Here is a 21,921-nt window from a genome sequence, read left to right on the forward strand (position 1 = left end):
TGCTACTCTCTGTTTATTATCTATGCATAGTCACTTTAACTCTACCTACATGTACATATTACCTCAATTACCTCAACTAACCTGTGCCCCTGCACATGGACTCTGTACCGGTACCCCCTGTATATAGCCTCACTACTGTTATTTTACTGCTGCTCTTTCATTTTATTTTTTTATTTTTTACTTATCTATTTTTTACTCAACACTTGTTTTTCTTAAAACTGCATTGTTGGTTAAGGGCTTGTAAGTAAGCATTTCACTGTAAGGTCTACACCTGTTGTATTCGGGGCATGTGACAAATAACATTTGATTTGATTTGTATGAGATGTGGAGGCAGTGGCCTGTAGAGCTGTCAGTATGAGTAAGATGGAGAGATAGCAGTTCACACAGGGACAATCAGAGGTCTGATGGATCTGATGAATAATACAGGGACTGGTGTCTTTATCTGAGCATCAGTGCAGCTCCCCTGCTCGCTCCTAGGGTCCTACTGCAGCAGTCCACTGGCAGCGCCTGCTCTGAATCTGAACCAAGCCGCCCGTATCCTGGCTCTGATTGGCTTCTGCCTTATTGATGCTTGAGGGATCCAAGCAAATTGAATAATTCCTTTTCTCCCATTAATCCTTGTCAGCATCTAGAGCTATCATTTGCTCCGACTAATAGGATTAGAGCAGGCTTCACCTGTCAGCTGGGCCGGTCTGATTGGTGTGGGACTGCATGTGTGCTCGTGTACCCAGAGCTCAATAGGGGCACATTAGAAGGCCCGACTGGTATTCTTAAAGTGGGAGAGAAGATTGGACCTTTTGACCCACCATACTCTCAGCAGGGTTTCTCTTAGTGCTGTGAGCACTGCTGAAAGTGATTCACTCAGCATACAATCAAGAATAGAAAGATAGTGTCTAGAGTAATGTTTTCTACAACAGCATGTACAGCAGAGGTGCCAGAGTTCACCATCCACATTTGAAATGCCTTGAAATAGCTTACTGAGTATCCTTGCTTGCAATTGCTCTTAGAATGCATTTTGTATGGCATTTTGATACTAACGCGGTACCATTGCTGTATGTGTATTATGCAGTGTTTCTTAATGCAAATGCCTGAATCATTCCAGTAATTTTCCCCTCCTCTCCAGCACCCAGGTCACACATGGATATGAGACTAGGGTCTGATTATTATCTCTTTGATATGCCTTAGTCTCTATTTAATTACATGCTTCCAATGTACTGTGCCACAGCTAATGATGCTCAGGCTTCTGTTTTCTTGCTGAATTGTGAATTTCAATAGTCAAGCATTTCCTTTTACATATTGATTGCATGCTTAGAAAAAATGGGGGTGCGGTGCATGCCCTCAAGAAGCACTCGGTATGCAGGAACCCCATTATTGACACTGATTTATCTGGTTTGACTGTGAGGAAAACAAAGGGCCAGTCTGCCTTACCTGAAAGACCACACTGTATTTCTCCTTCCATTACCCAGTTCAGAGTGATATACTGTACCTGGGACAGAGCAGTGCTGCAGACCTGAGTTATCTGACCTAACTTCAGCCAGTACAGTGGATACTGTGTATAGCACTGACCACAGTGGTACTTCTGACTGACCTTTTTCATCCTGGGTGCAGCCTGGATAATAAATATTTTCATCCACTCTCCAATTGGTTGTTCCTGAATATGAAACTCAATAGCTATGTGGTGAAGAATCGCAGCATTAGATGGACTGAGCAGTAGTTATTGCTCACTGTAGCCTTGTGGGAGTGACCAGTGCTCAAACATATACTGTCTCCATCGGGAGAGAGTCAGAGTGTGAACGCATCATTGCTCTTGCACATCACACCACAGTGTTTCTGCAGTTTCTTTAAGGGTTTAGAATGCATTTTCACAGTTGTTAATAGTCTCCTAGACCACACACAGCTTTATTTTAGATTGGCAGTCCTGAAATCACTGGCCCTTGTCGGTACAACCACTGTGCCATGAGGGATGGAGAGAAAGACAGGGAGAGAGAATCATTGGAGAAAGATATGCAACCTTGCTCATTTGGAGGGTATTATGGTGCGGAGGAATGCACCACTGCAGAAAGAGAATCGTCCCTCTAGGACAGGGTTCCCCAACTGGCAGTTCACGGGCCGAATTTGGCCCGCGGGTGTTCCCATGTATTCCCATGCATAATATAGAGACATACAGTGCTTTTAGAAAGTATTCACACCCCTTGACTTTTTCCACATTTTGTTGAGTTACAGCCTGAATTTAAAATGGATGAAATGTCGATTTACACACAATACCCCATCATGTCAAACTGGAATCATGTTTTAGAATCTTTTTGGAAATTAATTAAAAATAAAAAGCTGAAATGTCTTGAGTCAATAAGTATTCAACACCTTTGTTATGGCAAGCCTGGACTCACTTTGAGTGCAATAATAGTGTTTTACATGATTTTTGAATGACTGCCTCATCTCTGTACTCCTCAGTCGAGCAGTGAATTTCAAACACAGATTCAACCACAAAGACCAGGGAGGTTTTCCAATGCCTCGCAAAGAAGGGCAGCTATTGGTAGATGGGTAAAAATAAAAAAACAGACATTGAATATTCCTTTGAGCATGGTGAAGTTATTAAATACACTTTGGATGGTGTATCAATACACCCCTTTCACTACAAAGATACAGATGTCCTTCCTAACTCAGTTGCCGGAGAGGAAGAAAACCACTCAGGGATTTTACCATGAGACCAATGGTGACTTTAAAACAGTTACAGAGTTTCATGGCTGTGATAGGAGAAAACTGAGGATGGATCAACAACATTGTAGTTACTCCACAATATTAACCTAATTGACATAGTGAAAAGAAGGAAGCCTGTACAGAATGCAAATATTCCAAAACATGCACCCTGTTTGCAACAAGGCACTACAGTAATACCGCAAAAATGTGGCAAAGCAATTACATTTTTGTCCTGAATACAAAGTGTTATGTTTGGTACAAATCCAATACAACACATTACTGAGTACCACTCTCCATATTTTCAAGCATAGTGGTGGCTGCATCATGTTATGGGTATGCTTGTAATCGTTAAGGACTGGGGAGTATTTCAGGATAAAAAAGAAACGTAATGGAGTTAAGCACAGGCAAAATCCTAGAGGAAAACCTGGTTCAGTCTACTTTCCACCAGACACTGGGAGATTAATTCATTATTCAGCAGGACAATAACCTAAAACACAAGGCCAAATCTACACTGGAGTTGCTTACGAAGAAGACACTGAATATTCCTGAGTGGCCGAGTTACAGTTGTGACTTAAATCTGCTTGAAAATACCTGAAAATGGTTGTCTAGCAATGATCATCAACCAATTTGACAGAGCTTAAAGATTTTGAAAAAAATAATGGGCAAATGTTTCACAAACCAGATGTGGAAAGCTTTTAGAGATTTACCCAGATAGACTCACAGCTGTAATCTCTGCCAAAGGTGCTTTTACAAAGTATTAACTCAGGGGTGTGAATACTTATGTAAATTAGATATTTTCAGGCTGTAACACAACACAATGTGGAATAAGTCAAGGGGTATGAATACGTTCTGAAGGCACTGTATGTGATCGTATACAAATGTAAGCAAGGTTTGAAATTATTATGTTTTAGTCAAATATAAATCAGTTTGGGCTTCTTGCGGTCAATTTGCAATCACATTTGTTTTCTAAATTATGTTCCGGCCCCCCGACCGTCTGTTCAACAAAAAATCGGCCCGCGGCTGAATCTATTTGATGATCCCTGCTCTAGGAGATGCGTGATTCCTTTATCAGCACTCACACCATTCTGTCTCCAAGACAGAGCTCTTTAATCTGGTTTACGTAAAGCTGCATATGTAAATATATGCATATGATTGTGAATAAATGATTCAATGATTTACTGAGCTGGGTTACAGTGAGGGAGATGGATGGGAGAGTAGGGCTAGCTGAGGAAGGGGAGATGGAGGCCTGAAAATGGTGTGTGTGTGTGGGGGGGGGGTATTCCCCAGTTTCCATGGTAATGGTGCAATTCTGTGATTCCCCTCTGAGTTCTCCCCCATCTTCTTCCATACCCTATGGGGGACACATTCCCGTACATACATTCATACTCTCTCTCTTACACACACACACACACCCTCATATACACAGTCATACGCTATTATATCATGATATATTCAATGGATTCCTTACTGCCTTCATTATTTCACGTGTGCCTGCATGTGTTCATGTGCACATATATATCTACATATAATAATATAAATGTTTATTTACATATAGATCTTACCCTGAGCCATACGCACAGACAAACCCTAGTACAATCACACACAAACACAGAAAGAGAGAGAGAGAGAGAGAGAGAGAGAGAGAGAGAGAGAGAGAGAGAGAGAGAGAGAGAGAGAGAGAGAGAGAGAGAGAGAGAGAGAGAGAGAGAGAGAGAGAGAGAGAGAGAGAGAGAGAGAGAGAGAGAGAGAGAGAGAGGCACACACATTAAATAATGTAGGTAATAAAGAGAGAAAAGGGGGATGAATGGATGGGATTTTAATACGGCCATTGATAAGGCCTCTGATATCTTTATGGCAGTAAAAATATTTCCTATCAAACAGCCTTATAGACTCAAGGACCGTTTGTGAACTGTCCCTATTTTCACATTCAGTAATGATGACACTTTATAGATCTCCCCACGAACAATGACTATTTTATGGAAACTCATGCTGAGATACACAGTTACAAGTTTTTGTCTGTGCCACACGCTGTGTTGTTAAAACCAGCCTAGATGACAAATGAAAGGCACACATTTGAATCAACTTTAATTGAGCATGATGGGCCTAGCCCTTATTTTAGGTAGCCTGGTAAATGCTGCATGTGCCTTGGTAATAGTTGATTTATTCTCCATCTGGAATGGAAGAGGAAATGTAATAATAGTGCTCTGGTTTGAGGTAAGATAGGTAATTTACTGTTTCTGATTGAGTTTTGCGCAGGCCCAGAGGGGATGATAACTGTGGTTTGGAATGGTCCTGTCAGACAGGAGTTTCTAATGGCTTTAATTAGTTTTATCTCTCCCACCCGCTGAAGCACCACATATTGGACTCAGCTGTTAAATAATGAAGAAAACCAACCAACTATAGATTGAAGCAGTTTGGTTGCATTGTCACAGTCCCTATGTCACATATCAGAATAATGTTAGACATAATTTAAATGAATGTATTGTACAGTGCCTTGCAAAAGTATTCATGCCCTTGGCGTTTTTCCTATTTTGTTGCATTACAACCTGTAATTTAAATGGATTTTTATTTGGATTTCATGTAATGGACACACACAAAATAGTCCAAATTGGTGAAGTGAAATGAAAAAAATTACTTGTTTAAAAAAATTCAAAAAAATAAATAACGGAAAAGTGGTGTGTGCATATGTATTCACCCCCTTTGCTATGAAGCCCCTAAATAAGATCTGGTGCAACCAATTACCTTTCAGAAGTCACATAATTAGTTAATTGCACACAGGTGGACTTTAAGTGTCACATGATCTGTCACATGATCTCAGTATATATACACCTGTTCTGAAAGGCCCCAGAGTCTGCAACACCACTAAGCAAGGGGCACCACCAAGCAAGCGGCACCATGAAGACCAAGGAGCTCTCCAAACAGGTCAGGGACAAAGTTGTGGAGAAGTACAGATCAGGGTTGGGTTATAAAAAATATCAGACACTTTGAACATCCCACGGAGCACCATTAAATCCATTATTAAAAAATGGAAAGAATATGGCACCACAACAAACCTGCCAAGAGTGGGCCGCCCACCAAACTCATGGACCAGGCAAGGAGGGCATTAATCAGAGAGGCAACAAAGAGACCAAAGATAACCCTGAAGGCGCTGCAAAGTTCCACAGCGGAGATTGGAGTATCTGTCCATAGGACCACTTTAAGCCGTACACTCCACAGAGCTGGGCTTTACGGAAGAGTGGCCAGAAAAAAGCCATTGCTTAAATAAAAAAATAAGCAAACACGTTTGGTGTTCGCCAAAAGGCATGTGGGAGACTCCCTAAACATATGGAAGAAGGTACTCTGGTCAGATGAGACTAAAATTGAGCTTTTTGGCCATCAAGGAAAATGTCTGGCACAAACCCAACACCTCTCATCCCCCCCAGAACACCATCCCCACAGTGAATCATGGTGGTGGTAGCATCATGCTGTGGGGATGTTTTTCATTGGCAGGGACTGGGAAACTGGTCAGAATTGAAGGAATGATGGATGGCGCTAAATACAGGGAAATTCTTGAGGGAAACTGTTTCAGTCTTCCAGAGATTTGAGACTGGAATGGAGGTTCACCTTCCAGCAGGACAATGACCATAAGCATACTGCTAAAGCAACACATGAGTGGTTTAATTGGAAACATTTAAATGTATTGGAATGGCCTAGTCAAAGCCCAGACCTCAATCCAATTCACAATAAAAAATATTTTGCATCTTCAAAGTGGTAGGCATGTTGTGTAAATCAAATGATGCAAACCCCCCCAAAATCAATTTTAATTCCAGGTTGTAAGGCAACAAAATAGGAAAAATGGCAAGGGGGGTGAATACTTTCGCAAGCCGACTGTATAGCAGTCACCCAATCAGTGACATAAATACATGCAGTATAATACTTTTTTATACAGAAAGAACATGATTTAATGATAGGAGTTGGAGCTGTAGTTAGGGTTGTGGTTGAGGGTTATTGTTGAACCAGGATGTGGACATTAATCTAGGTTTAGGGTTAGGGTTGTGGTTGAGGCTAGGATTAGGTTTGAACTGGGATGTTGACATTAAGTTAATGTTAGGGTTGTGGTTGAGGCTAGGTTTAGGATTGAACAGGGAAGTGGGCATGAAGCTAGTGTTAGGGTAATGGCAAGATTAGGATTAGGGTTATGCCAAATTACGGTTATCCTACTTTTATCCTTATTTTTATCCTACTTTCCTTGTTGGACCCGTAAGGTGCTGGAGCTTGGCTCCGCCTGGCTATTATTAACCCAATGTGCAGGAGCCCGGCTCCGGGTAGCTCTGGCTCAATTTAACCACTGGCTACAACCCTGCAATTTGAAATGCCATATTTATAGAGGAGATAATGGGTTACTGTTCAATTAGGGTTAATACAATGAACATCTGAATTAAACTGACAGCATACATCATGACACCACATAAAAATTAATAATTACTGTATGTGGAAGGGAAACAGCTGCAGAGCTCCATTCCATAAAGAGTCTATGAATTTGAAATGTGACCGTAACGACTAAAGATGACACATTAAACGTGAACATAGCACAAACGTTATGCAATTTAGATTTTTTTATACAGTATACAGGAGGAGAGGAGAATGACAATAAGCAGTTCTCTTTCAAATGCCAAGATCTTTCCTAATGCTGACATTCAATGAGAATCTACTACTTGATAATGCTGGATTAGCCTCAATCATTACTTTCTATCGTCAACTGACCTGACAAAAGGGCAATCTGCAATAGATCCCTTTCTGTGTTTAGAAACATTGCCACAAGAGGGCAATGCGTGCAAGTTGGTGGCAGAACAAAGGGGAGTTATTACAGAGCGGCAGCAAAAAAAGCCTCTATTTACATTTACATTTACATTTACGTCATTTAGCAGACGCTCTTATCCAGAGCGACTTACAGTTAGTGAATACATCTTTTTTTTTATACTGGCCCCCCATGTTGCTTATGAGTGCATTTCACACTTCTTTTGGATTATAATTGGATTTTAAGGCTTGTATGAATGTCCTGCTTATTATAATATGTGTGTCATCATCACAAATCAACTGCATTATACTTAAAACACACTTTAACTTCAACCAGTAAAATGGCTCTTTGGCTAGCTTTTGCTACAGCCTAAAGTATATCAATGGCAATGAGCGTTAGCATTCTAGCTAACAAATGCTGCATCCAAAATAGTTATTTTGCAAAGATCACAACCAAATATAATCTTAGCGACTGTTCAAGCAAGAATCAAAACATCATTGTAAGCCTATGAGAACCCCAAAAAGTGATTTTCGCAGATGGTGATGGCTTTCTTACTGCCGCCAAGAGACGCGTGCATCTGTGCGTGATGTCAGTGTGTCTTGTACTGGAAAAGGGTCTATACCATGGCTATACAGCACACTGCAAGCACTCCATAGAGCAGGGTTCCCCAATTGGCGGCCCGTGGGACGAATTTGGCCCACTGGGGGGTTTTATTTGGCCCCCAAGTTTTCTGAGCCAAAAAATTATAACATTTTCATTGTTAGACATCAAATACTGTAAAAACACCAGGAAATCAGCTCCAAGCGATTTACATTTTGGAAATCTGTTCCCAAGTATTGCCACACATAATAGAGAGACGTGATTGTTTATAAATGTAAGCAAGGGTTAAAATTATTATGTTTTAGTCAAATATGATATCTGTTTGGGCTTCTTGCGGTCAATTTGCAGTCTACAAATTATATGTAATTATGTTCCGGCCCCTTGACCATCCGCTCAAGAAAATAATCAGCCCGCGGCTGAATCTAGTTGATGAACCATGCCATAGAGCATTCCCATCACACTATTTAATTGATTTCATTACCTATTTTTCTGCTTTTATCTCCCTCTTTTTCTCAACCTCTCACTCTTTCCTTCTGTCTTTCTTTCTGTCCAGTCCCTGTACCTGATTCGTCAGGAGATGACGGTATCCCAGAAGCAGCTGGGAGAGTTCTGTGAGGCCCTAAAGCAGTACCTGAAGAATGTCTCTGCTGAAAGAGACTGCTTCCAGTGAGTCCACCTATTTAACTTTATCTGTGTGTCTTTCATTGTCCATCTCACACAATACCTTTGGTGACCATTTGTCCACAGTGTGTGTTTTTCTACATGGCTGATGTATTCACAACCTAACTGGTTAAATACGAACCCTGCTCAAGTACTTTACCAATCCTCAATATACAACTTAATATCGTGAGACAGATGCCCTGACACATTTCTTTGTTAACCCTGTTGTGATTGTGTCATGCCTTCACAAATCCTCACATTAGTCTCTGGAGTGATGGGCCATGCCTTCTAACAGATGGAAGATCTTAATTTGAGCCAGTTTGTTACAGCAGGAAAATTATCCTGAAGCAACAGGAAATGTGAATTATATGGATTTTAATTAATGGATATGTTTGTAGGTGTTGATTCATTTTTCTTAAGGGAAAATAAAGTCTGTAATTTCAAAGTGGAAATTACAAACTTCAGAAGCCTTTTTAAAACTCAAATACACTACAAGTCTTAAAAGTAATATACTCCTGCAACTTGTGATCAAATTAAGATCCTACATCTATAATGCTTATTTTGTCACAATGCTCTGCAAGGTACTAATCTCAGCTCCAAGTATAATGGCAGGAAGGCTCAGTGGAAGGAAACTCAGAGAGAGCATGAATAGATATGAGAAAATAAAGGACAAATAAGTCAACATTACAGTTGAGGGAGATAGGGAGAGACAGAGAGCCTCTGAGTGCTGGTGTGTACAGGTTAGGGATGGTTGAGAGAGCATCTGGCAGAGAAAGGATGTGCTGGGGACTGAAGAGGCAATCAGACTGGATAAACCTGTTAGACACGCTGTTGTCCTCTGCCTCTCCACAACTATCATCAACCAGGAGGAATCTCCATGTGACAAGGGACGATGAAGTGGAAAATAGGGTTGAGCAGATTAGAGAAACCTGGGTTTAGGTGGACAGAGCTTCTCAGATCTTCTTGCTCTGAGCTGAGGTAGTGTGCAGCAGCCTACTGCACAACCTCCAAATACGCTTTAGAGCACTGCTGGAAATAGCTGATTTGTAGAGAAGATTACATGTATTTTCACTATTATTGCTGCTGCCTATAGTACAATTGTATCTTCTTTCCAATCAATGTAGCAGCAGATTCTCATGCCTAGAGTGTGTAAGACTCAGTTCAAAAGGACAAGTTCCTCTACGGTCGGTTTCAGAGCTACTCCCTGGAGCCAAGTCCAGAAAATGGGCTGGCTGCTGTCAGCAGTGTTTTGTAGTCCCATCATTATACACGTAGGGATGGTCAATAATTGATCACTGAGGAATTGGGCTCTGAGTCTGTACTGTGAATAGATGGTTTTCTTTCTCTCTCTCTTCTCTTTCTTTCACACATTACCACTATTTAAGTCTGAAACTTTATTTTCCTCCCTCATCTCTCTACTCTTGGTTCCTATATGTGCTTCTATATGGTACTAATACATCCTGTAAATTATGCAAATGTTTTGTCCTTGAACTTACACGCACAACACACAGACAAACACACAGACAAACACACAAACATTGACAAAGTTATGGGAAGGAAGCACACGCATGGATGCACAGACACACATTCAAACACCCTCCCCTTGTCCACATCTTTCTTTTAGATGGACACACATTAACTTAGACATGTTTTTTTCGGTTTGATGAATGTGATTGTGGAGCCTCCTCGCACAGCAGTGGCCCGTCAAATGAAACAATGCAGTCGTCTGATCTAGATGTAACCTCAGACAGAGAGCTGCCAGCTGTAATGGAAGCATTCAGCAGGTCAATAAGATGTGTCAGGAGTCTCTCCAGTTGCGAGCTCCACTGTGATGGAAGGAAACATAAAACCCAGCTCATACAGTAGAACTATTCTACTGCACTAAACCCCTGAGGTACAACTCAGCCATCTGAACCACTACTGCCCTCCAGTGGAGGATTATGCGTGGGAGTGAGTGGAGCTGAAGTCAAGTGACTATGGGCTTCTACTATAATGGTTGACTATGGGCGTCTATTATTATGGTTTATGTGGTGTGAAAGTGTTTCTGTGCTCAGCTACCACACATCACTCTCTCACATCTGTCTGCGTAAGCTTATTGGCAATTCACTCTCTTTATTTGAATATTTTATAGTTCTCCACTGTTCCAATGTCCAATGCCCATTATTGACTTGCCAGTGTCTCACTCTCTCTTTTTTTATTCCTTTCTTCCTCAGTGTGACTGCAGTGCGGCTGCCAGATGGGCTGTCCTTCGTGATGTATGAGTTCTGGGATGGAGAGGAGGAGTGGAAAAAGTAAGTTCTAGAATTGTGTCTCATTTGACTTCTCAGGTATGGAGTCATCCCTCCCTCCCCCACATCTTCTGACCCTTCACTCCTTGGTCTTCTTATAATCCCATAGGTACAATTTCCAGAAATTATGGAATCAATAATGCACATTAATTTGATATGTTGGTGTCTACTATTTTGTAAGCACAGTTCTCATATGAGATATGTGTATTTTTTACACAATTGGGTAAATGATTACAGAAGAGCCGTCATTGCTTAGTGTTTTTGTTTAAATGTTGATACAAAGCTAACATCTGGAGTCAGACTTTGGTTAAGTAGACTCCAGAGGTACAAAGCTCTATCACAGCAGGAACCTAGCTACAGCCACAGTCACTGAATAAGGCTGACATACTGTAATTACTTATTGATGTTTTTGGGGATGTGCTGAGGCTGTGATGAGTCTCTATCTTGTAAGTTCTCTATTAATATTTTACTGCTCACAATCACATTATAATCTATGGGGCGTAGGAGAACTGAAGGAGTGTGTGTGTGCGCGTCTGTGTTTATATGTGATCTCATGCACACCACCTCTGTCCTCAGGCACCTCCAGACTGCGTCCTTCAAGGCCTTTCAACATGTTAAAGTGGACACTCTGTGCCAGCCTGAAGCTATGTCCACTGTTGCTGTGCCAGGTTAGTCTCCTGAGAGAGAGCTGGCATAGAGCACAATCCCCTGGGTAATGCTGGCACAGTGCCGTGTGTCTGGGATGGGGAGCCCTGATAGCGATGGAACCTACTGGGGGAGAGAACTGTTTGAAGAAGAGCAGTCAGGGAAAACACATACCCTGATATTTATTGTTGTGGACTTATTGTTATTGGTATAAATGCGTGTCATAGACTTACCTCAGACAAACCTGAAAATGTATGACTTTCAATTTGAATGATATTATGCAGTGTATCATCATTGTATTATCACATTGAGCAGAAAAACACTAGACCTGAGTGTGAATGTGTTGTAAATGATAACTTGTTTTTCTCTATTCCTTAGCTGCTTGTGTCTAACTGAACTCCTCCTCCCTCTCTCTCCCTGCAGCCGCCTGGTGCAGCCTGAGCAGAGACTGATGGGGGTGGGGCCGCATCGCCTAAATTCGCAACACCCCCATCCTTAGCTCCCCCATACCCCCTTTACCTCGCTCTCACAATCCCTCTCTTTCTCTCTTTTGGTAGTACATGTTTACACAGTGTCTGTTTGATATTGAGGCAAAATGGAAGGCATCAATTGCAGTGAATATTAAACAGTGCATTAAAGCGAGATTACCTCCATCCAATGCATTTGTTCATTGTATCGTTCACCCTCAAGTCATGGTAGAAATGAGGTGAACAGTTAACCTGCTTTTGAGGCTCTAGTGCATGTCATCCATGCCTGCTGCTGCTGCTAATGACAGAGTAATAGAGCCCACAACATTCGTCTCTATCAAGCGGTTAAGGGTTTTTTTTTCCCGTTGTGTTAAGAGTACATGTATGAATCAGCAATGGATATATTAGCTGTTAAATTCTAGTAAAATTATATGAAAACATGTTCTATTATAATTATATTTGTATTGACGTCTTTAGTGGTACAGTGCAAAATTCCTCAGCAGATGCGGTTACAACAAAAGCAGCAAAACTTGTGGTTTTGAACAACTAATCTCAAGCCTTAAACATCAGCAGGTGGTTGAGGTTGTAGGAATTCCCATAATGGAGTGGCTACAGATCCGACTTTTCCCAGGATCTTTTTTTCCCCAGGACCTTCAGTCCCGAAGCTTCTGCGCATGTGTTTCTTTACCTCTACTTTACGCACTCATTTTTGTGGTCTCCTTACCTTCACATTTCTCACTGATGATCATTTGTCAAGTTTTACTGGTGTAACATCCATGCAGCATCTGCATACCAACCATTTGATCTCAATCAGTTTCATGGGGATATTAATTTAGATCTTGAGTTATAGTGTTGTTTAGAAGTAGCCTACAGTGTTGTTTTGAATAATGTACAGTGAGAGAATTTTAGAGCAGATGGTGTTAACAAACTGTAGCATAGCCTACCTTTGTAGAGCAGAGACTGTGCATAAAGTAGAGAATAAACCCATGAGCAGAACGTGATCCGCACATGCACAGAAGCTTCGGGACCTATAGTCGAGGGATAAACTACCCATAAACACAGAGTAATTCGATTTAAAAACATCTAACGCGCAGCCACATATTACAATCACAGTGTTCATTGCAATTGAGCAAAAAGGAGATGTTTCACATGCCTATCAAGCAAATGATAGTAACAGAAAATATATCAGAAAGAATGTTCACCCACCAACCCAGTTGAAGAACCTCTTCTGCACATCTAGGAGCATGACGACTTTGTCCAACCCCAACCTCACCAACTTGAAATCAACATGATCAAACAGAAACAGTCGAAAAGCACAATGTAAATTCATGAAATATAGCGATTACATATATTTAAAGTATGAGATTATTACAAATGATCACAATAAATGTGTTTTATCTATAAAGAATAATGTATGAATCACTCATCTTGATCTACCTTTAGAGGGTGGAATCTTTCACCCACTTCTCCATTGAACTTTGTTTGTCCTGTAAGCACATGGTGGTGGCAAGCTTGTCCTTTACCAATGGGGGAATATCAAACCCTCACTCCCCCAGGATCAGATTATCAGATCGTCTCAGATTATGTCATGTAAGTAATAACAAAGACTGTCCTTGTTCACTGTAAAGAATTAAACTTTGTTTACTTGCCTTTGATCATAACTAGGACCACCACTGAAATTGAATTAACTCATGTCCAGTTCTATCTCTGGTGCTAGGCCACATTACTTAGAGAGAACCCTGGACTTCTCAGTGTTAATGCACCCGTGATATTAATAAATAATAAATAGCACGCCTTGGGCTTTATATTAGCCTCAGCATCAGTATTACAGAATGGAGCAAGAGCATGGCTCCCTTGTTGACAGACGTATGTGGGTACATTCTACTGGAAAGGTAGCTTCCGTTGGGTTCTGTATGAACAGGTCAGAGCCAGCCAAAAAATGCCAAGACAATTTCTGTAACATTCCTGGCTGTTTCCTAAACTGTGCAACCAATTTTGTTCTCCCCATCTCTCGAGTGCATGTTAAAATGAATGTCCAGTAATTTATTTGCCGTAGTATTTAGCCATGCTACTTTCACTGGGTTTTGTGCATTTCTTATTTTTCTTTTATAGTATTCCTATAAAGGACAAACAAAACAAATATATATGAATAGAAAATGGCATACAGAATGAACATTCACTTTTATGGCAATGTTTAGAGAAATACTAATTCTTATACTTATGTATGTTTCAGTAAAATGCTTTCTCTCTCAGTGTAGAGACTTAACGTACTATAATTAGTCTTAAAACTGTTGAAATTCTAGATCATGTAGAGTGATAAACTCAATAAAATGGAAATACTGAAATACACCATGAATCTGTTGCTTCATTGCTTTACATTTCTGGGAAAGCATGCACACAACATGTAGTATGAACACAAATGCCAGTGCATATTTCCTATAAAACATTTTACTTCTGATTAACATGTCAATACAATGACAAACATCGACATACTGTACACAAAAGGCAAAATTGTAACTTGAGTTAGCAATCTACGCGAGAATACACCACTTATGTTCATACAAAATATCAATGCAAACACCTCCACACACACAAGACAAACATTTACAAAAAGTGAAAATAACTCACTTTCTCCCCCCCCCCCCACCCTCATATGACATGTTTACTCTATGGCCATTCTTTCGTTATGGCTATAAATACTGTTTTTTACCTATTATGTAAACTTTTCATTGAGATTTCCTTCAGTGTATTGGACAGTGAGCAGAACACATTGTGCAAATGGAATAATACAAAAGTAAGAAGAATAAGAATCTCCCCTAGTCCTACCCAACCAACAAATCTCATACAATGAAGACATGTACCAGTTAGAGTTAGATCTTATTGAGGAGCTGCATGATGGCGATGGTGGTGCTCTGTCCAAAGATGAAGGCTCCACAGATCAGAGTGATCATCCCCCATGTTGTTAGGACCACTCTGAGAGGGAATGGGGGAGGGGTAGTGAGAAAATAAAGGAGAACAATTGAGTAAATTAAAAGAAGGATTTGGATGGATGAATGGTTTGCATGAGTGACCATGATTGATTTAAACTCACCGTGTTTTGAAAGATACTTGCTCTGACTGCATGGCAAATACTAGACATAGTCCTGCAGATGAAGCAAACATACATTATCTCTGCTGGTTCGATTCACATACAACTGTGTGGGAGAGAGTGAAGGTGTGAAAGGGGGATAATTTGCCAACCTGGGAAGATGAAGATGAAAAATGCGCTGATTCCCCCAATGATACTGATAACCTTGCTGATGTCTGGGATGAACATGGCAATGAGGAGGGTGACAGTGATCCAAGCTATAGTCAGACCCACGCGGCTACAGTTCTCATATGACTCCGTCACAACGTGGAAGCTCCGACGGAAACTCAGCAGTGGGTCCTGAATCACGGACCTGTGTGCAGGACGTTAGAGACACTGTGCAATGAGACTCACTGGGTCAAAACAGACACATTTCATAACAAGTTCTTTATTTTGGCTTAAATGTTCTGATTTAATGGCCAATGAATGCTATTTCTATTTAATGCCCATTATTAAATGCTCTCCAGCCATCATGTTACCTTCCAAGCAGGAGGATGATGGGGTAGATGGTGATGATAGAGATCCCAAAGAGCAGTCTTGCAATGATCATGAGGACATCGTCCCCTGTGTATGACATCAGAATATCTGCTGCAACATCCTTGCCAAATGTCAGGTATCCATAAACACCTGAACCAGAAAGAGGAGAAACACATTCAGACACCAACTTTACCTAAAAGGTTATTCAGCTGTCCCCATAGGAGAACCCTTTGAAGGACCCTTTTGGTTCCAGGTAGAACCCTTTTGGTTCCAGGTAGAACCCTTTTGGTTCCAGGTAGAACCCTTTTGGTTCCAGGTAGAACCCTTTATGGTTCCTTGTAGAACCCTTTCCACAGAGGGTTCTACATGGAACCCAAAAGGGTTATCCTATGGGGACATCCGAAGAACCCCTTTGGAACCTTTTTTTCTAAGAGTCTACAGTAGAATAGTCACTGTGTTCACTACAATCAATTGGTGCTATGAGACGGAGCATTGAAGGGATGAGTCTCACCAGTTAGGGAGTAAATGACCAGGCAGAAGAACATGGACACCACAGAGATGAGTACCCAATGGGACAGGCTTTTGTTCTCCATGCTGCTATAGATGGCTATGCAGGCCTCGTGACACTGGAGCACAGAATGATACAGAACAGAACATGGCAGGGTCAGAATGCAAAGCTCAGAGAAACATGACTACATAGACCTGTGACAGACATGAGTCCCAACACTTAGTGTAATCCTTTGAATCATTCTGGTGGCCAGTTAGTCTCAATGTAAGGGCCAGAGCTATCTATAACATGGGGCTCCACAGCTCTTAATGCTCCCAATCATAGAACGTCAGAGCCTTTGTCATAAGCTGACAATTCAGCTATATACATTACACTAGCAAGGTTCTTCCAGGTTTCCTCAATCTAATTTTCCTCGATCTTTCTCTAACAATCCTCCATCCCACCTTCCTTCAGGATTCCCATCCTTCCTATTTTTTTCTCCAGCTCAGTAATCAATCAGCCTGGGGGTTCAGGGGCTTAGGGAGCTGGGCTTTGTGGGCCTCTCTCCCTACTTCCCTTTTATTACATTTCTGACAATCCCCCTGTGTTTCCTTGGTTACTCAGAAGATTACAAATAATATCTCTGAAAATGAGTGATATTTTCCAATTTTCCTCCAATCTTACCCAAGTTAAAATATTGAACAGAGAAACAGCTCTCCTCTGCCGGATAGCCTGAGGCTCTGTTGGATTGTGATGCTCATTAATAGACAGCTCCTCAATTGACCAGAATTTGGGGTAAATGCCAGACTTTAAACCAATGGCGTCATAAAGAAAATAAAGTGACCACTTTGAAAACCAAACATGATTGAAGCCGTACTCACCTGAAAGCCAAAGCAGATGGTCGGTATAACGCTGAACATCGAAGCCCAAGAGTTTATTCTACAGAAAGACGACAAGAAAACTTCAGAGTGGCTCTGAAAAGGGCCTTTTCAACAGGACCTAGTCTGACCTGAGGCAATTTCAGTCTTTTACAGTTTCTGTCAATCACACCTACACATTACAATGTGTGGGCTGAGGGCTTGGACTCCACTCCCAGACAGTCAAAATGTAGTTCACAATTAAAATACCTTTAACAAGGGAACAATGACTAAATGCAGCTTATATTAAAGAGCATCTTAGATCCTGATCTCACAGACTTCTTTACAGGTTAGATTTAACTTGACAGCATTTTTCCAAGTAGCATATAGGCCTATGCTAAAGGCCCTCATATAGGCCTATCATAAAATCATATCGATATTGTTCACCTCACTCAGACTATGTAACAAGGACAGAAATAGCTCAAAGAAAAAAAAAAAACGAATACGAATTGAGATGACAAGCACTCACCCACTAGTGTACAAGGGGGATTCGTGCACCTCACTGCCCTCTCTTGTGTGATATTTCACAATGATGGCCACTGTTAAGTATGTAGCTGCCAGAGTACCTAAAACACTTCAAAAGAGGGAAAGGGTTGAGTATAACATGAGATTGAATATGGCAGCCAACAGCCACACAAATGGTGCAATGTTCTGCACCAAGTAGCCTGGGTTTAAATCTTTGCAATGCTGTAGTACACTGCCCATAAATGACTCACTCACCTGATGTACTTCTGAATACTGATCTCTTTAGGGATGGAGAGAGGGAGGATGAGGAAGACACACAGGAGGATGAGGGCGAAATGTGGGTGTGTGTACCAGTGGTATGGCATATCTGCCTCGGGTAATCCAGTGATCAACTCATACAGGGAGATGCATACTGCAACAGAAACACATAAATGACATAAAGAAACATGTATCAGATACTGTATATGAAGTTGAAAATCTATATCATTAACCTATTTCCAATGATCATCATTACATAATGAGAAGTGGGGACATGAAAATCTGATGATTTCAAAGGCTCCAGAAGAAATAGTTCATGAAGGAATGACTTGATTATCAAATGGTAACATAATCCAGCAAGAGATAGTCAGGGAGTCATGCAGTCGGGGAGAAGCATGAAGATACTCACGTTTCTCCAGCTGGTCTGACACTATGACCAGGAAGGCCACAGAGATCATGAAGAGGTTGAAAACGAAGACAACCTCACAGAGCTGCCCGATGGCAGGCCCACACACATCCTTCACCACGGCCTGGTATGTGTTCTGACCACTGATGGAGGAGGAGTAGCCCAGGATTACCAACCCACTGATGAGGAACACCAGGGACACCTGGGGCAGAGGAGAGATGAAGATACAAGAGGTTGCTGAGTGGGAGAAGAGAGATGTGATTGAGCAAATAATAAGAGAGTAGGCCTATAAAGGATTAGTCTGGCTGACACCAAACTCGAAGTCCTCGTGATTCACGTCAGCCAGGCTAATAAAGGATAACAGGGATGAGGGGAAGGCATAACCAGAGGGAATGTCACAGAAAGGTGAATTTAGGGTGTACAACTGCTGAGAATCATGTGCTTGACTGCTGTGCTTGATATTGATTATATACAAAATGCAAAAACTGGAAATGATCAATATTGATGCAATTATTCAGATGAAGAATATGTAGGCTACCCATAATTAATCAATTAGGCAAGCTATCCATCTCTTGGCATGTTGACCCCTCCTCGACGACACGACGGTGGAAGGCCTGGACAACAACCTCTCCCTCAACGTCAGCAAGACAAAGGAGCTGATCGTGGACTACAGGAAACGGAGGGCCGAGCACGCCCCCATTCACATTGACGAGGCTGTAGTGGAGCGGGTCGAGAGCTTCAAGTTCCTCGGTGTCCACATCACTAAGGATCTATTATGGTCCAAACACACCAACACAGTTGTGAAGATGGCACAACAACTCCTCTTTTCCCTCAGGAGGCTGAAAAGATTTGGCATGGGCCCTCAGATCCTCAAAAGGTTATATAGCTGCACCATTGAGAGCATCTTGACTGGCTGCGTCACAGCTTGGAATGGCAACTGCTTGGCATCCGACCGCAAAGTGCTACAAAGGGTAGTGCAGACGGCCCAGTACATCACTGGGGCCGAGCTCCCTGCCATCCAGGACCTCTATACCAGGCTGTGTCTGAGGAAGGCCCTAAAAATTGTCAAAGACTCCAGCCACCCTAGTCAGACTATTCTCTCCGCTACCGCACGGCAGCTTCTACCTCCAAGCCATAAGACTGCTAAATAGTTAGTTAAATAGTTTACCAAATAGCTACCCGGACTATCTGCATTGACCCTTTTTGCACTAACTGTTTTGACTCATCACATATGCTGCTGCTACTGTTTACTATCTGTCACTTTATTCCTAGTTATATGTACATATCTACCTCAATTACCTCGTACCCCTGCACATCGACTAGGTACTGGTACCCAATGTTCCCTCTAAGCTGCGCACGTGTCCGTGATCGAATCAACGCAATATTAGCCACTTTCAATGCAACATACCGAAACAAAACGAACTATGCAAGACTTAGTAATCAAAACTAACTATGCAAGAGATTTTGTTGTAGGCAGAGCGCATCGGAATAGGATTATATTGCATTGACAGGCAGGACTCAGGCCCGTACTCTATACAGACTAGTGCGCCATAACCAATCAGAGCTGCAGTAGGCCTATATGCAAATAGACCATTGCCATATATGGATTTGTACCATTCACTTTGAACTGGACTGTATGAGCGGTCGTGATTATTATGCGCTTGTTTAGAGATCAAAGTGAGAGCTTCATGTAGCCACATTTGTTCATGTTCTTTGCTAGTTAGTGAGTTATTAGCCCAGTTATTGCTAATTTGTAGTCAGCAATGAGGGAGTGATTGCTTCCTACAAGAGCACAAAACGTGTACATTTCTAGTCATCTTTGAAAAGCAAGTCAGGTAAAGAGTTTTTTTTTATGTCTTAAAGGGACAGTGTTGTATTTTAAGACAGGCTTGAATAAGCTAAGTAGCCAATAGGCAGAGGGTAGCATACTTTGTATGATTCTCTGTAATAATGGTATGGGGATAATAATGAATTTTATTTTGTAAAGTGGTTTCTTGCATCAAACAACACAACAAAATGTTCAGTCACCTCTCTGAAGGACAAGTGGATAAACAGGTTAATGTCAAACCCTGCATGTTTTTTTCAAAGGTCTCATGGAATGTAGGCCTACATTGAAAACCACACATTGCCTGCTACTGTAGGCTGAATGATAGAACCGATATTTCCATGTTAAAATGTTATGTGATGCATTTTCGCCATCGTTTTTTCGTGGTAGGCCACTCTGGTAGGCCTACATTATGATCAAATAGCCACAGTAGCCTACTTGGCCACTGTTAAAACAGTAAATTAAAGGGGGTACAGCCCCAGTGTTCACAGTAAACGTGCGCTGGTAGTTGCACAGAATTTTCACAATGTTCAAGTTTGCACTCAAAAATTTGAGGGAACATTGCTGGTACATTTTACATTTACATTTTAGTCATTTAGCAGACGCTCTTATCCAGAGCGACTTACAGTTAGTGAGTGCATACATTTTTCATACTGGCCCCCCGTGGGAAACGAACCCACAACCCTGGCGTTGCAAGCGCCATGCTCTACCAACTGAGCTACAGGGGACTACATCATATGTTTCAAAATATAGACAGGTGTACCCCTTGTATATAGCCAAGTTATCATTACTCCTTGTGTATCTATTTTTGTGTTTTACTTTTCTAGCCTTTCTTTATTTTCTTTCTCTCTGCATTGTAGGGAAAGGCCCATAAGTAGCCTAAGCATTTCACTGTTAGTCCACACCAGTTGTTTACGTGACGAATACAATTTGACTTGATTTGATTCCCACCACCCAATTCTAGATGGTTCACCTGCACAGTAAATTACATGCCTAAATCAATAGGTTTGGAGTAGGCCTATATAGATCGTTTAAATTTGTTTAAAATAAGTTTTAAAACAGGAGGTGGTTAAAATTAAGTTTAAAAACAGGAATGTATCAAATCAAATAAATTGTGGTACTGGGGTCAGTAAAGTCACTAACCATTTCCACGGCGACCGCGGAGCGAATTCCCCCGGCTTTCTCGAAAGCCCATGGGAAGTTGAGAAGTCCCGCACCAAGCGCAGATTTGAGCATGATGAAAATTGCTCCCATAGATCCAAGTCTTGGGCCATCGGTATCGAGCGTGGGCTTGGCCAGCAAACTGATGCTTTCTCTCGCCAACTCTTCCATGCTTGGTCAGACTTGCTCCAAACTCTCCGAAAAACCTCTGCGACTCGTGCCAGGCGGTGTGCTCACACGAATCTGCTCAAGAAATAAAGGTGAACTAGAAAGGAGGCTGGAGCAAGTATTGGGTTGGGAAGGTCCGTGTACTTTGCTTATTTTGATTTCCTAGTCAAAACGGAGAGTGGAAAAATAGAAAACGGCTCGTTTTTAGTTTCTGAATTTGAGAAACGAAAATTGTAAATCAACTTGTTCGCTCCTTTATTGTTTCAAAGTTGGACATGGAATAAGGTAAAACAAATAACAACAACATTTATGACACTTTCGTTTTTCATTTTGTTCATACCTGGAAGTACACGCCCCCTCATAGAATATTTATTTATCTTAGGGGGTGTATTTAGAACCTAGGTTGGCAGCACAAAGAAAGGCTTAGACTGTGTGAGTGTGACAGGAAGATAAAAATACTAATGTTAGCTAAGATGCTGAGCTTATTATGAAGTCA

General features: G+C 41.4%; 2 protein-coding genes across 4 annotated transcripts in view; one reads left to right on the forward strand and one right to left on the reverse strand.

Annotated features, from left to right (window-relative positions):
- The window catches only part of LOC121531879 (N-terminal EF-hand calcium-binding protein 2-like), a 130,573-nt gene extending 116,090 nt beyond the window's left edge, over positions 1–14,483 (forward strand). For all 3 annotated transcript variants that reach the window (XM_041837410.2, XM_041837408.2, XM_041837409.2), the window contains 4 exons: positions 8,628–8,740; positions 10,948–11,025; positions 11,599–11,690; positions 12,091–14,483. In XM_041837410.2, coding sequence (XP_041693344.1) covers positions 8,628–8,740; positions 10,948–11,025; positions 11,599–11,690; positions 12,091–12,119 — 312 coding nt within the window. In that variant the 3' untranslated portion in view covers positions 12,120–14,483. The remainder of the gene's footprint in view (positions 1–8,627; positions 8,741–10,947; positions 11,026–11,598; positions 11,691–12,090) is intronic.
- Positions 14,484–14,800: 317 nt separating this feature from the next.
- LOC121531338 (putative sodium-coupled neutral amino acid transporter 8) lies at positions 14,801–21,678 on the reverse strand. The gene is made up of 10 exons (XM_041836574.1): positions 21,240–21,678; positions 18,275–18,473; positions 17,863–18,019; positions 17,612–17,716; positions 17,107–17,164; positions 16,250–16,364; positions 15,741–15,888; positions 15,375–15,574; positions 15,226–15,277; positions 14,801–15,107 (listed from the first exon to the last, which is right to left on the reverse strand). The coding sequence occupies exons 1-10, from the start codon at positions 21,426–21,428 to the stop codon at positions 15,005–15,007; spliced, it is 1,326 nt and encodes a 441-aa protein (XP_041692508.1). The 5' UTR covers positions 21,429–21,678; the 3' UTR covers positions 14,801–15,004.
- Between the last annotated feature and the right edge of the window lie 243 nt (positions 21,679–21,921).

Source organism: Coregonus clupeaformis, chromosome 19 (genome assembly GCF_020615455.1).
Source record: "Coregonus clupeaformis isolate EN_2021a chromosome 19, ASM2061545v1, whole genome shotgun sequence".
In the NCBI taxonomy this organism is placed as follows: domain Eukaryota; kingdom Metazoa; phylum Chordata; class Actinopteri; order Salmoniformes; family Salmonidae; genus Coregonus; species Coregonus clupeaformis.